The 13,974-nt window shown below is 42.7% G+C and overlaps 1 protein-coding gene across 3 annotated transcripts; it reads right to left on the bottom strand.

The window, feature by feature from the left end:
* Positions 1–1,618: 1,618 nt before the first annotated feature.
* irf2 (interferon regulatory factor 2) lies at positions 1,619–13,245 on the bottom strand. 3 transcript variants are annotated; one of them, XM_027016688.2, is made up of 10 exons: positions 13,032–13,245; positions 12,725–12,880; positions 10,556–10,648; positions 10,146–10,245; positions 9,806–9,982; positions 9,579–9,613; positions 9,283–9,397; positions 7,952–8,098; positions 6,405–6,448; positions 1,619–3,708 (listed from the first exon to the last, which is right to left on the bottom strand). In XM_027016688.2, exons 2-10 carry the CDS (start codon positions 12,743–12,745, stop codon positions 3,394–3,396), a joined length of 1,047 nt encoding a protein of 348 aa, XP_026872489.2. In that variant the 5' UTR covers positions 12,746–12,880; positions 13,032–13,245; the 3' UTR covers positions 1,619–3,393. The 3 variants fall into 3 exon arrangements, with proteins under 3 accessions (XP_026872489.2, XP_026872497.2, XP_026872507.2); XM_027016706.2 differs by having other exon boundaries at positions 3,581–3,708; positions 8,007–8,098; XM_027016696.2 differs by lacking the exon at positions 12,725–12,880.
* Between the last annotated feature and the right edge of the window lie 729 nt (positions 13,246–13,974).

Genomic DNA, 13,974 nt, shown 5'->3' with positions numbered 1-13,974 from the left:
ACGTGAACCAAGGGGCAACTAGCAGACCAGATTTAGAGGACCTCAGTTTGAAAAGATGAGGCATATTTGAGTAGTAGTTCTGAAGGATAGGTGGGTGCTAAGACAAGCAGGACTTTAAAGACTTTTATATCACACATGCTCTGCACCTGGTAACCAGTGTCATTGGTAAAGAACAGGGATAATGTGAGCAGATTTCTTACTGGGAATAAGGAATTTGAGTGTACTGGAGAGAGTACTATACTGGAGTTTTTGAAGGTAAACCATAGAACAGTTGCAGTAGTATATCGTGTAATGAAATCAAGCGCCAGCATGTCGGTATGTTTATGGCAGTGGTGAACAATAGAGCAAAGACTTGTACCTGTGGTACAATAGTGGCCCGGTTTGTAGATTATACAGATTTGTAGACTATATTGTTTTCTTTTTCAGATCATAAACAGCTCCTAGTCTGGCCACTAGGTAGACAAAGGAGCTGAGAGAGAGAGAGAGAGAGAGAGAGAGAGAGAGAGGGGGAGAGAGAGAGAGGGGGAGGAAGTGAGGAAGTAAACTTTTCTAATGACCTTTGTGTTTAGTTAGAGGTTAAGTAATTAACTGCCATGAGGTTGTCATGGCGACCCAGGTGCCATTAAGGTTGTTGGCGAGGTTTGGGCTGTGTTAAGTGGGTAGATACACAGCCTAAGAACAGCAACTGAAACCAAAAGGCGAGAAGGCCACTCCTTTCCTTTCCGGCTACACACACACACACACACACACACACACACACACACACACACACACACACACACACACACACACACAGAGTGGTAAGATAATGTTACAACAGCCAGCCGGCACTGCTTCTGAAATCCTAATTCCATCACAGAGCTTGTAAGACAACTGTGTTTGGTTAGGATCATCAGAAGAATTGAATTCTTCTATGCACTGCAACAAAGCACTTGAATGCTTTACATATCTAAAAATATATGAAAGCTTAAGCCAGAAAGAGCAGTTCAGAATGAATTCCTATTACATAGATTTTTTTTCAGCCATAGTTTCAGAAATGCAAGTATCGGCAGTCCATTTCTTTTCGCTTGAGATGCAAAACTGAATCAGTGATTGTTTGTGGGAGAAAATCCAACATGTGAAAATGTGAGGGGCTTACAGCCTGGGGTTGCCACACTGTAATTAGGGGTCGGGCAATTAACTGTCTGCTGTTTCATAGCACCAGACTACCTCTTCTCCTGTCTAAGACCTTTTCCTCTGTCCCCAGCCCTGCCCTGGAGAGTGGCTTTACAGAGGCTGTTGTGTCACAACCGTACCATTTCTGGGTACATTTTGTTCACTGCCATATACAAGATTTCTTCTCTGGATGAGGACTTGTGTCATATGAACACGACAGTGTAACCTTAGTTCTGCTGCATTCATTTAAGTGCATGGTTATTTTGAGAATGAGAGACATGGAGTATGTTCATTATGAAATGTGTGGTTACCTGCACAACCACACTGTCGTGGGGGGTGATATAATGCTTTAATAAATGCCCTTCTTGGAGCAAATATGCAATCTCTAATTTAATCCATGAGTAAACAATATCAGGACTGGCAGTGCTGGTGTAATTTAGATCCAGAGAAATTATGAAACAAACTGTGTTTACCATTTATTGTCAAGAAATCATTTCTTTATATAACATAATCTTATAGTATAATTAGATATTCAATGATCCACAGGATTAAGAAGCCCATGAATGCGTACAGAGACACATTCGGTTAGGTGATCACATGCTTCCATACACAGCCATAGACATGTGCAGTGATGTGGAAAAGTGTTTGCCACTTGATTTTCTGCACACACACACACACACACACACACACACACACACACACACACACACACACACACACACACACACACACACACACACACACACACACACACACACACACCTTGCACCTGAGTCTGTTTGGTGCTTTCAGTAGCAAGTGGAAGAAAAAAAACCAACAGCTTCTTTTTTTAAGTGTGTAATTAAAATTGTGAGTTTTTTATATGAGGGAAAAAAAAAGATTGTCACCTTCATTCAACATGACCTAATTATAAGGATAATTTGTGCTTACCGGAATAATTCCCCTTGAAATTCAGTCCTGGCTCGGAATACATTTAATTAAGAAATATATTAGGAAAGGGATTGCTTATGACTATGAATGTATGTTCCCAGTCAAAAACATGTTTCTTCAATAGAGAAAGTAAGGATCAGAACCTGTCAAAATGATCCTCAAATTGCAGAAGACCCTAGAACAGAATGATTGCCAGCTGTGTAGAGGAACTGCATCACTCCCTTCGCAGCCCTCGAAACACTAGGAATTTTGGCCTATGGACAAATGTATATGTGCAGCAGGAAAAAAATAAATGAACTACGCAACACTTGTAAAATGTATTTTTAAGGGCTTTTTTAAAAGCCAACACCTGAACTCTAGAGATACCTGTTGCAGACAAAGCTGTTGAAGGTAGAGCAATTAACTTTAGCAACAGGTTTGTACTTTTTCTTTTTAAAAAACAGTTATTGGGTTTTTTGTTTTTGTGTTCATGGATGCATTTGTCTAACAGAAAATCTTGGCTGAGCATCTAAAACATGCAGAAAACCATCTCGGGGCAAATACTTCTTCACAGTACTATATAGTTACATTTGTTTGTATATACACACACACACACACACACACACACACACACACATACACACACACACGTTCACAAATACAGTAGAAAGCATAAAATGTCAATGTAATCTTTCTTAAAAAAACAAACTAAATAAGTGCTCGTGTCATTCATAAAAACATCCACTAATCAAAATCAGGACTCATCGCAGGGAAAGAAAATAATATTAATTAAAAAACTCCCTTTAGACACAACACTATATTGACAGGTTTGGAGATAAGATACTACAGAGACGTTGAGTGCGTTCTTTGGCTACTGGGCATGAGCCACAGCTGAAAAGAAAGTCTTGTAGACATGTGCTCCACAGCTGTGGAGCTAGAGGAAAGAAGAGGCCACCCATATTCTCATTCAGTGCTTTTCTACAAGGTGCTAAAGATGCAGCCACTCATTACACAGTGGCTCTCCTGTATATACACATCCCAAACAAGTCTGGAAACCTTCCTGACAATGGCAGTGTTGGGATCAGCACTGCACTGTACTGGACTTCTCCCTGAATCTAAGCCCTGGAGGTGCACCGAAACATGCATTTTTGCCCGGAATCGGTACCGAGATCCTCGAGTCGCTCAGCCAGCCAGGCGTGTGCTGCGATGTGACAGTTCTGTCAGCTGCGAGATTCCCGGAAGCAGCGCCGCCCAGGTCCCGAGTCCAGCACGGCGTCTCCTAAAGCCAGGTGCACTCCGGCTGAAGCTCCGGATGCCGGCGGCCCCGCCTCAGCAGCTTTTGACAGACTTGGAGACGTCCGAGGTTTTCATAATGACGCTGGCCCGCTTCTCGTGCATGGGGGGCTGGCCGGACGGTCCAGCGGGGTGTACGGAGAGGTGGGACGGGCTCAGGAGGCCCCACGGATCCTCCATGTTGTAGGGGCTTCCGGGAGGAGGGGAGGAAGAGGAGGGGTCCTGCACGGTGGTGATCCTGAAGTTGGGCTTGGATGGCGTGATGAAGGTGGACATGCTGGGTAGGGATGTGCTGCTCAGGACAACTCGCTTCATGTCCACATCCATGCCCCATACCACCGATCGAACATGCTGCAGAGCCGAGACAAGAAATCCGCACGTGCAGCAGAATGTCAGGACGCAGTGGCATATAATACAAGTGGAGCAAATTGCTTAGAACATACAGCATGGCTGATAAAGAACATAAATCTACAGTACGGCCAAACCAAACGACAATATGATTCTCTAATTCCAAATGGTCCACCTTCTGACTGTTTCCCTAAGCACTGCTGCACAGTTGTCTCCGCATAAACTTGCGTCTTGGCAGATTATCTATGAACTTTCCACAGACTTGACACACCAGCGCCGTGTCTAAGCAAGTCAGCTAATCATACTCAAGAATTACAGCTACAGAAACTAGGTTCCTTTATCTAGGTTAGTGTTTCTTAATGGGGATGTGGGGATGGTGCTACCCTCAAGGGCTCGAATACATGGTTTGGGAGGTGGGGTGGGGGGGGGGGTATTCACCATGCTCATTTCGAAGCGACATTATTTTGGGGTTTCTGTAAGCAGTTTTCATTTTGAAGTCTCTATAATCTAAATTTGACACTGAATTATCATATCAGCTCTTACTATAAATACTGTATTTATATATAAATAATACTGTATTTTATCCTGCATTTACATTTCAAAATCCAAGGATCCCGCCATATCAACATACTTCTCGATCAGAATCTAACATCAACGACAGCTAATCAGCAGGCATATCCATTGTTTTGATATGTTTTACTACCTTTTCTAAATAACACATTAAATATTTATAAACGAAGGCAAACATAAGGCTGTCCTTTAAGGCGTGATTACGGGTGTGATTTCTTTTTCACTCTTTGTTAGCTTTGCAAACAATAAAAGTCTATCAGTAAAATAACGCATCTCTCATGCCAAACAAGCCCAAACATGGGTGACACGTGCTATCTGCATGAGTGGGTTGTTCATCCAAAAAAAAAAGTCTGAGGGCCACTGGTTTAGATCCTGAACAATTTCATATGGAATAAATTGGATTTTGTTGCTAAAACTAACCAAAATCATTAACTTCCAGTGATCACAAATGTCAAAAGGCAGTACTTAAAAATGACGTTTTTTTTACTAAGTTTTTTATTTGTGTTGCAGAGCGTAAGAGAAGTGGGGTAAGTGAAGTGCGCTTCAGCCCTTTGTATTACTCGGCAGTGTTTCTGCCACGTTGAAGTATACCGCTCTTCCTTCTGTTGAGCTCTGCATGATTCATCTGCTCTCTGGAATGCAGAGAAACCTCACACTACCGCCCGCCTGCCCTTACACACACACACACCCACACACCCACACACGCAAACATTCACACAATCACACAACATTTTCTCACACTTTCACCCATCCTCTTTCATATACATACAAACAGGGCTTTTTAAGAGTAGCATACAGTTTAAGCTGATAACTAGCACAAAAAGCCCCAGCAGTGACCCTTCAGCACACTGGTTATTTATTGCAGCTTTAATTGTCATTGCTGCCAGCATTACGGTCACCACAACATTATCACCAGGGAGCAGCTAACTGCAACCCCCTCCAGTGCTTCCTCAGTGCCTGTAAATCAGATTTAAAATGACTGTGATAAATGGCGCAAAACGCGGTGAAACATTCAGCTCTGCTCCCTCAGAAATGAAGCACAACTCACACAGCAGGGGAATTCCTTCTGCCTGTACAGTAAAATTGATACCTGACACAAAACAACCCCAAACCCTAAGCCTTAGTCTCCGAAACACAGACTGCCTGTCCAGAAGCAGAGTCAAACAACAACAATAAATAACACTGCACTCAAAATGTCAAACACAATATGCTTAGTTTACACACTGGCTTCTTAAAATATGTTTGCCTTGGGTAAACAAGTCAATAGGTTGTGTAAAGCTTATAGTTTTAGTGTTTGGTATGTTTGGTATTTGGTATGCAAAAAAGGTCAACTTTTCTCCAAGAACATCTAAAACTGTAGATTAGATGTTCTTTTCTTAGCCATTTTCACTGCATACATTTACTGCAGTCTATGACGGCAACTAACATCATTCCACATGCTATTTTTCTTCTGTTCTTTTTTGCCTTGCATTAGAACTCGGACAGGAACTGAAAACAGGGGCTGAGCCAAGGATTGAGCACACTGACGTCCGTAAACGCATCGGAAACTTCGCTGTGTGGCACAACTTCCTAACTTCAAAAACGGAACTGGGTCCCTACATCCCTATAAATGAGTATCAAAATAGCATTAGTATGACTATTAACTCAGTGTGTAAATAGCTCAGAAAGCTATTGCAGACTTCTCTCTCAATAAAAAATATAATTTAGTTTTATGCACACTTTGTAGCAACAGGCAGAACATGCTTGTATTCATGAGGCATGTAGTACACCACAAACATTTGATTACTTTAATATTTTAGTACATATCCTGGATCAGCTCTGTTTTACTCCTTTGAGTGTCAGGTTGACGATAACAAACAGTACGCTGATCCGGAGTCAGACGCTTTCGGCTCTAGAGACACAAACACGTGCCTGCGAGCATTACAGGAAGCACAAGCACAGACCAAGCAAAGTGGATTCTGGGCATTGCGCTGACATCATCTTAAAGGGAAAGGAACATATTTACTCAGTTGCAAAACTGTTACTGACAACCAGGCTGCTTACTGGATGAAATTACTATACTCAAACTCTCTGCGACCTGCAGTTTTTACCGTCTGAAACGGATCACTCGAAGACATTTTTGAACATACCTCTTTGGAGTCTTCTTCACTCTGCACACTGTCAGTATCGCTCTCTGTGCAAAGCAGGAAAAAGGAGGCCAGAGACAGTAAAAGATTAGTCAGGGACTTCCTGACAGACAGGTTACTGTATGCAAAGAGAAGGGTGGATGAGAGAAAGAATGGAGGCAGCTGAATGAAAAATTAGTTCGACTGCAACAACCAGATCCCCCTTTGTGTTCACACTTTGCACATGGACCAGCAGGGATTGCTTTGTCATGTTCTGTTGGCAACAAGCCAGCGATTATCAGACTTCGAGCAATCACTTCCGCTGGTAAAACAGATTAAATCTAGTGAAACATTATCTGTATAATATATAACATGAATAAGTGAAAAATTTAAATCACTTCATGCAGTACATTTTTCCATCCTATTTGTATTTAGTGATTACAAGGATTGAACTTGTCATTGATCAGAATAAGTAAATCAGGCTTCATGGGTAAATCAGGCGAAACGGGAACCATCTTAATGAAAATACAGAATAAGCCATATAAAATAGTGCAACATATATGTTTATGCATGTTGTGGATTGTCAGGTAAGGCATATGAAGCAACAGCTCGCCTGAATTTGGCACTCAGAACGAATTGGGGAGGGGGGGAAATACTGTTTGGATTCATTTGCACAGCTGCAGTATGTTTGAGTGAGGAACTCTAGAAATAACGCCCACCCTTGAACTTTCAGAGGATCTGTGGGGACAGAAAGCTTACCGTTTAAACACAAATCCACACCCGCCTCCGTTTTTTGCTCTAAGCCTGCTAGAAGCAAAAGGTGGCTGGAGACAGTGTGCCTGCCACTGGCCGTCAGCCTGTCGTCACGACTTTGGACTGTCCCCACTTTTGGTGAAAGTTTACACCACGAGTCGAGTAGTGTGAGCAGATTACACGTTAACTCTTCCCCTCGCCTTGGAGCCCACAAAAGGTGGGGCAGCAGTAGCCCCGGGAGGTGGCCGGAACTGCACTGCCGGTGGCCTGGGTTAGAGTACGGCCGCGTGGTGTTTAACCATTCTGTGCATCGAGCAACAACCAGAGTAGGCACAGTCCGCTGAAGACTTGACTCACAAACCGAAAGCAGCATCTGTGGGGAATCTCTGACGTTTCGAAAGCCTGGTGGCTCGGGAGCGAGCGTTCCACCCGTGGAAGTGAATGCGCGTGCATCGCTTGCCTCGAGCATGCTACTGCCCCACCAGAACACATCGCTGAGATGTCCGAGATGTGCTGTGGCTCCCACAGTAATGGACACTGTAATGTGGAAGGACTCCAAACACCTTTGTGTTGGCTCCTGTGCTTGGAGGTTCTTATAACGCTTATAATGAACGCCCCCGGGTATGATTGGGAAAGCAGTGATAACCACGTCCAGCAACACCACATGACAGGTGCTGCAGCATGTACCGGCAAATGTCAGAATTTTGCTGATGTTTACTGGACATGCTGAGGTTGCTCCAGGAACATCATGTCAGGGCAGCAATAGACGGTAAAAGGTGACAAGATGCAAAGACACACACACACACACACACACACACCTCCATACGTGGACACTGGTGAGATCTGGAGAGGGTAGGGGTGGCTGGAGCTTACTGCCTGCTCCTCGTTCTCCGTCACCACCTCAATGGTCTGGCATACCTCGGGGATGACCAGGTGGTCCTCTGGAGGACTGCAGCTAGGCATTTCTGTGGAAGAGAAACAGAGAAGAGAGAGTGAATATAAAGAACATGTGAGGAGGAACTGACAAAACAAATATGTGTATGTCGGAATGTGTGTGTATGTGGGGTGGTGGGGTTCCCAGAGGACACGCTGGGCACAAAATGTAGTCCAACTGGGATTAACTTCATTAGGGTTAATGGAAGGCGAATGCTACAAATAATTAAACTGACATTTCCTGTTAGATAGTGTGGCAAGGCCGAACAGCTATTGTGTGTGCTTATGTATCAGTGAATATCTAATGATTCCACAATGATCTATTTATTTTTGCCCAACCTGTACTATGACCTTCTGGGATTATCTGAAAGGAGATTTAGCATGCAGATAGGAAAATATTAATCAAAGAAGAATTTTATAAGACTCTAGTTAGTTGTTATTAAATATAGTAGAAATCAGAGGCCAAAATCTAGAACTTGGGTTCTGCAAGGGTGAACGCATGAAAGTTTGAACCCTACATCCTTTAACATTACTCTTCCTTTACAAAAGATTTTGGTGGATACGTTCAAACCACAGTGTAAGTCAGATATAGTACAATGCTGCTACAAAATTACTTGTAAGTGTTTAGTGCTGCTACATTCAGTGCTAAACACACAAACTGAAAGCAGGCAAATACATCTGTAAATAAACTCTAATCAACATATGATAGCACCAGAGAGAAGGACAATCGCAGGATCCAGTGAAGCAGGGACAGGTTAGCAAGCAGCAAAGAATAAAGCAAAGAATAATGCTTTTGTTTTTTATCGACCAGGGAATCTTCCACCAAAGAGTGAGTCACACTGTTGAAAACAAGCCTAAAATAACTTGTAGGAACAAAAATGGGTTGGAACAGGCACAGGACAGACTGGAGTAACCATGTCATCCTGCCCCTTCTTTTTGAAGAGTAAGATCAGAACTGCTACACGTTCCAGTGCCACACAATCAAACCTTTTAGATACCTGTTGTGCCCTGTGCGGGGAAGACAGTGTATGTGGATAACTATAACTATCTTCTGCCATACAGATGAAGACAGTGCCTCTACATATGTCTGCCATGCCTTGGTCAACCACAACCTGCTCATTGGGGATCTGGACCTAGGATCCAGCAGATGTGATGGCCTGACCAAGGGCGATAAGGATGCATGTCTGTCACGTGCGCCGAGGGCCCAGAGGTTCACCTGCAACCAACGGCTGATCCGCTTCCTGCTTGACCACGAGCGATCCGGACCCTGCTGTGAGGGTGGAGCCGTTGGCGCTTTCCCAGGCGGAGGAGACTGGGCATGGCTGCTCCTCCTGTAGGAAGAAGGCATGTAACTGAGGCTCAGGGCGGATCATGATGCACGGGCCCGCACTGTGGACCTCCGGCAAGTATTAATCCAGACTCCATCCAGGAGAGTGCCCATGTGAGTAAACGGAGTGTGGCATCAGGTATCGCTGGATCTCAGCGTGATGCGTCAAATGCCAAGACCCTTACCTTTATCTTCACTTCCCTATCCAACCTCTTCTTTCCTATGACAAAGAAAAAGAACCAAAAATTGCACAGTGTGTTTGACCATATGTTGTATAAACCTGTCGTGGAAACATCATTCACAGAAGTTTCCAAAACCCATTTCATCGTGATGGAGTTTTCACTGGACTTTTCCCCTCGTAGGCCAGGCTGTATGAATGTGTGTATCACTGGGGTATCAGTCCATCACTGACCTCTCTTTGACTGTCTCTCGGACGCCGACAGCATCTTGTAAACCCTGAAGGCGTTAGTTCCTTTTTTAATACTCTTATCTTTCACCTCCTCGATGTCCGGTAGGGAGTTCATAGCACAGCGAAAATTCGCCTTCCAAGTTTTCGGGTCAGGCTTGTCTACACCTGGTTGAAATTTGCCTGCACAAATTACAGCACAGACACGTAGGTCCAACATGATGGTGTAGAGTGCATTATGAAAGAACAAGGTGAATGGAGGATGGGTGAGTCAGTCACTCAGTCAAGTTAGTGAGAGGCTGTTTGAAAGGGTCTGTGTATGAGCCTGTGCTTGCATATACCGTACCTGTGTGTATGGCCCAGTTTCGGAACAGAGGTGCGTCTTTCTCCACGTCCCAGCCGTGCCGTGCAGCGTGCATCCACGGGATCTGGAAAATTCTCTTCTCCTGAAAGTGTCGATCGTTCAGAACACCACACATCGTAACTGACATCATGTGCCGCGCATCCGGTGTGAGCATTTACAACAGAGCAGGTTTCAAACGCATTGATGTGAAAATGTGAGAGATATGTGGAAAATTTAAGCGATTCCTGTGGTCCTGGAAGTCAAACTGGTGAAATGCTTAGAGGTACTATGCATGTAAAGCAAACAGTGGCAGAAATTTGTATTTTCAAATCTTGTCTCCTCCTGCTCACATCTTTTGTTAACAGTGCAAATGTGATATATTTAACTGTTTTAAAAAAAACCAGTCTGCCTACCCTGTTGACCCACTTGAGTCCTGGGATTTTACATGAGTTTATCTGCTCCTCCAGCCATGGTCGCATTCGCATTCTCTCCACGGGCATAGTGGGCTATGGAGAGAAAAATGGGGGCGGAGACAGAATCGGAGAGAGAGAGAGAGAGAGAGAGAGAGAGAGAGAGAGAGAGAGAGAGAGAGAGAGAGAGAGAGAGAGAGAGAAAGAAGGCAGGAAGAAGAGACAGAGAGAGAAAGTCATCTGGACTGTGTCATCCTCAGAAAGCTACAATCCTACTCCAGGCTTACATTCCTCCATTAACACAGAGGAAACTAGGCTGAAATGGGCCTGACATACATGACTCAGCCCAATCTATTAAAAAACACTATTTTGGAGTATTGATCCCATTTGCTAATTTGCAGCTATAAACAGGATAACTGTAGAGATCCTTTTAGTGATAAAATGGTTTATGGAAAACAACTGCTTCACCTGATGTGGCTTTTGTTACTTGCACAATGCACCTATTAATCTTGTTTGTAATCAAAAATGTACAAGAGAACACAATATATACAATTCAAGAGCTTCAAATGAGGCAAGCATTTCCATAAATAACCTGAGAGAACCCTCACAATTTAGTTTCACGCTGTATTTATTTCGGACATAATCTCATAACATCTCTGGAGAGCTATTTAGTGTGAATGAAGTTTATTGACTTTCACCAGCCTGTTATAACCTGAAGCACAATTGCCAGTCATATTCAAAAGTGAGCAATATGCAAAGTAAATATTAATAATTCATACATATATTCATACATTTATATACATCATATACTGAAATAAAATCCAGTAATATGAGGATAAAATATGACTTAAAATATAACTGATTATTTCTTTGCATTTCTTGCAGATCATTGCTTATTTTAGAACAACATTAGCAAATCAAGCAATTAAAATGGCTTTGATTGTATGGATAAGTCAACTGATCTGATTCTGTTTCAGCACCTGCCGTTGTGGTTAATGTAAGCTAAACTTTGGGCATGTGTGATAACCCTTTCGCATCTGGACAGTACTTAGGTGTCCATAGTGCAAACAATAACATACCAGTACATTCACTGGCCTGACCAAATATGATGAGCCAGTTCAGAGCACGGATTCTTAAAGTCTGCTTCATTAACAACATAAAAGCTAATGATTCTTGGTGGGCTTTGTACATTACTATATTAACTTAAAATATTAATATTTTAAATAAAATTCAAAACTCACAACTCATCTACCATTAATTTTAAACTTATTTGTTTTAAATAAGACGTACAACTAAAGTGCATTCCTTTAGTGGTTTAAATAATTGAATACTTCACTGTAAATAAGACATTTTAAAGATCAATATAGCCTATGTTGTGTTTCCCGTTTTACCTTTGGTGTACTTAAATCTACTTAAGTAATGGAAGATTGCAGTTTTCCGCTGGCTTCTGCTGATAGGAACCAGAAACTACATGACCATATGTGCATTGGGGGGTTTTAGGCTGGAGCCGCTGCTGTTTCTGGTTTTGACCTCCTGCGCCCCAGGTCAGGAGTCCGTCGTCCCGGTTCAAAGCCCTTACCGCTGATGTTTTGCATTTGAGAGATTAGATCGAACCGAAAGTCAAGTTAAGAAAAAGTCAAGTTAAGAAAAAGGTTTTTTTTCTCGCTTCCAGAAATTCCAAATCATCGTACGTGTGAGTACATGTGCGCTCACAACAGCGCGCCTGTGGCCTAGGTGCTTGCTGCAAATTCGAATATCCTTTAAGTTATAAAGAGTGCGCGTTTTCCACATACAAATAAGTCACTAATTAATAAGATCAAGCGCCATTGCATTTAAAAATTCCGGATTTCCAAATCATGGCACATTACAGCCTACTTTATAAATGACCTAAGAGTCAGTGGAATGATAAAAGGTTAGACCTATAAATTTGGAAAGATTATAAAAATCTATAAATGCACACCCCTAGGTCTTGCGTACAGTATCACAAATATAGCAACAAGGTTTGCCCCCAAATAGCATTACCAGATCTGCCAGGTTTACCAACAGCTACTTTGTGAGTGTGCGTTTGTGTAACAGAGCACATTTAAAGCAATCTATGTAGCCAACATATAAGCCGATTGTTTGTCAGCTGTTTGCAAATATGAAAATGCTAGCTAGTTCGTTGTAACTTACGGTGTCGTCGGTAACCAGCATTCTCAATGTACTGTAAATGGCGATTGTTTTAGCAATGCGCTGTCACTCCAAAGTCGCTGCCTACGAACTGTCAACAGTTCCCAACTTCGAGATCAGCGTGCACCGGCCATTATAAGGTGTCAAGTCATTTCAAAACTGAAAATAAACATTCCCAGATCCCACTGGATGAAAGCATCCAGCACTTTCGATTTTATGTCTATCCATACCACTCAGCACTCTGCATGGCTGTCTTACATCGGCTATACTGTAATCGGCCAATAAATAAGAAATGCGGAAACGTCTTTACCTGCGATACGTGGAAATTCGAACTCGCAATAAGTAAAAAATGTCGCAACTGGTGCCCTGAAACGCTCTCTAATTTGGCACTGTCGATAATAAATCAAAAACTTAAAATGTATTCTATTTCGTTCTCCAGATCGAAAGCAAAACAAGCAAAGGAAACAGTGCTTTGTGGAAATCCCCTCCCGGACTGTTTGGTTGACGTCTGACAGAGCTAGAGGGCGTCGCGCAAAGTTGGACAGCTCACGGAAGTGTGTGTTCATTGATGTACCCCACGCTGAACTCGATTTCATTTTCGCTTCCCTGTGTTTCTCTAGCCTCTTAAAGCGAGAGCAGTCATAATAGAAACTTAAATCCATCAGCAACGTAAACGATGCCGCAATAAGAAAATGCACAAGCCTTATAAAAATTGGTGCGGCCGCTAAGATGCAGCCTTTTCTTGCCCGTACATATTGACATAGCTTTGGCCCACTTATACTTAATAATTAATTAACTAATTAATTTTTTTAGACCATGCGGTGGTGCGCAGGTGCACTTCTTAAATCCAAAGCGGTTCCATTGGTGTGGTAATCCCTGCAACGATCGTAAAAGTTCCTACTTAATCTGAAATGTATGTTTACGTAGCATATTGGTCGCATGGGGAAAGAACATAAAACACATTTAGGATGACTTTTACATTTTTTTTAATTTTTTTTTTTAATAATGATATGATCTTAATATCCTTTCTTTGCTATGTCCTGCTCAGCGTCAAATTTTGGCAACTTTTCCTGTTTTGCAATGAAGGCCATCTTTTTCTGGAACTTTTTTTTTTTAATCCGTTATTGTCATGTGATCCCAACAGTCCAACTGAACTTGTCTTACCGCCTCGCGCGCGAACCTCGTCTAGCCGCACACGCCCAGCAACTCTCCGTTGCCGAGGCTACAGCGCGCGCTCTTGGCAGCAGAATTTG

The sequence above is a fragment of the Electrophorus electricus genome, chromosome 12, assembly GCF_013358815.1.
Source record: "Electrophorus electricus isolate fEleEle1 chromosome 12, fEleEle1.pri, whole genome shotgun sequence".
Classification (NCBI taxonomy): domain Eukaryota; kingdom Metazoa; phylum Chordata; class Actinopteri; order Gymnotiformes; family Gymnotidae; genus Electrophorus; species Electrophorus electricus.
This window is presented reverse-complemented; position numbering and strand designations above follow the sequence as displayed.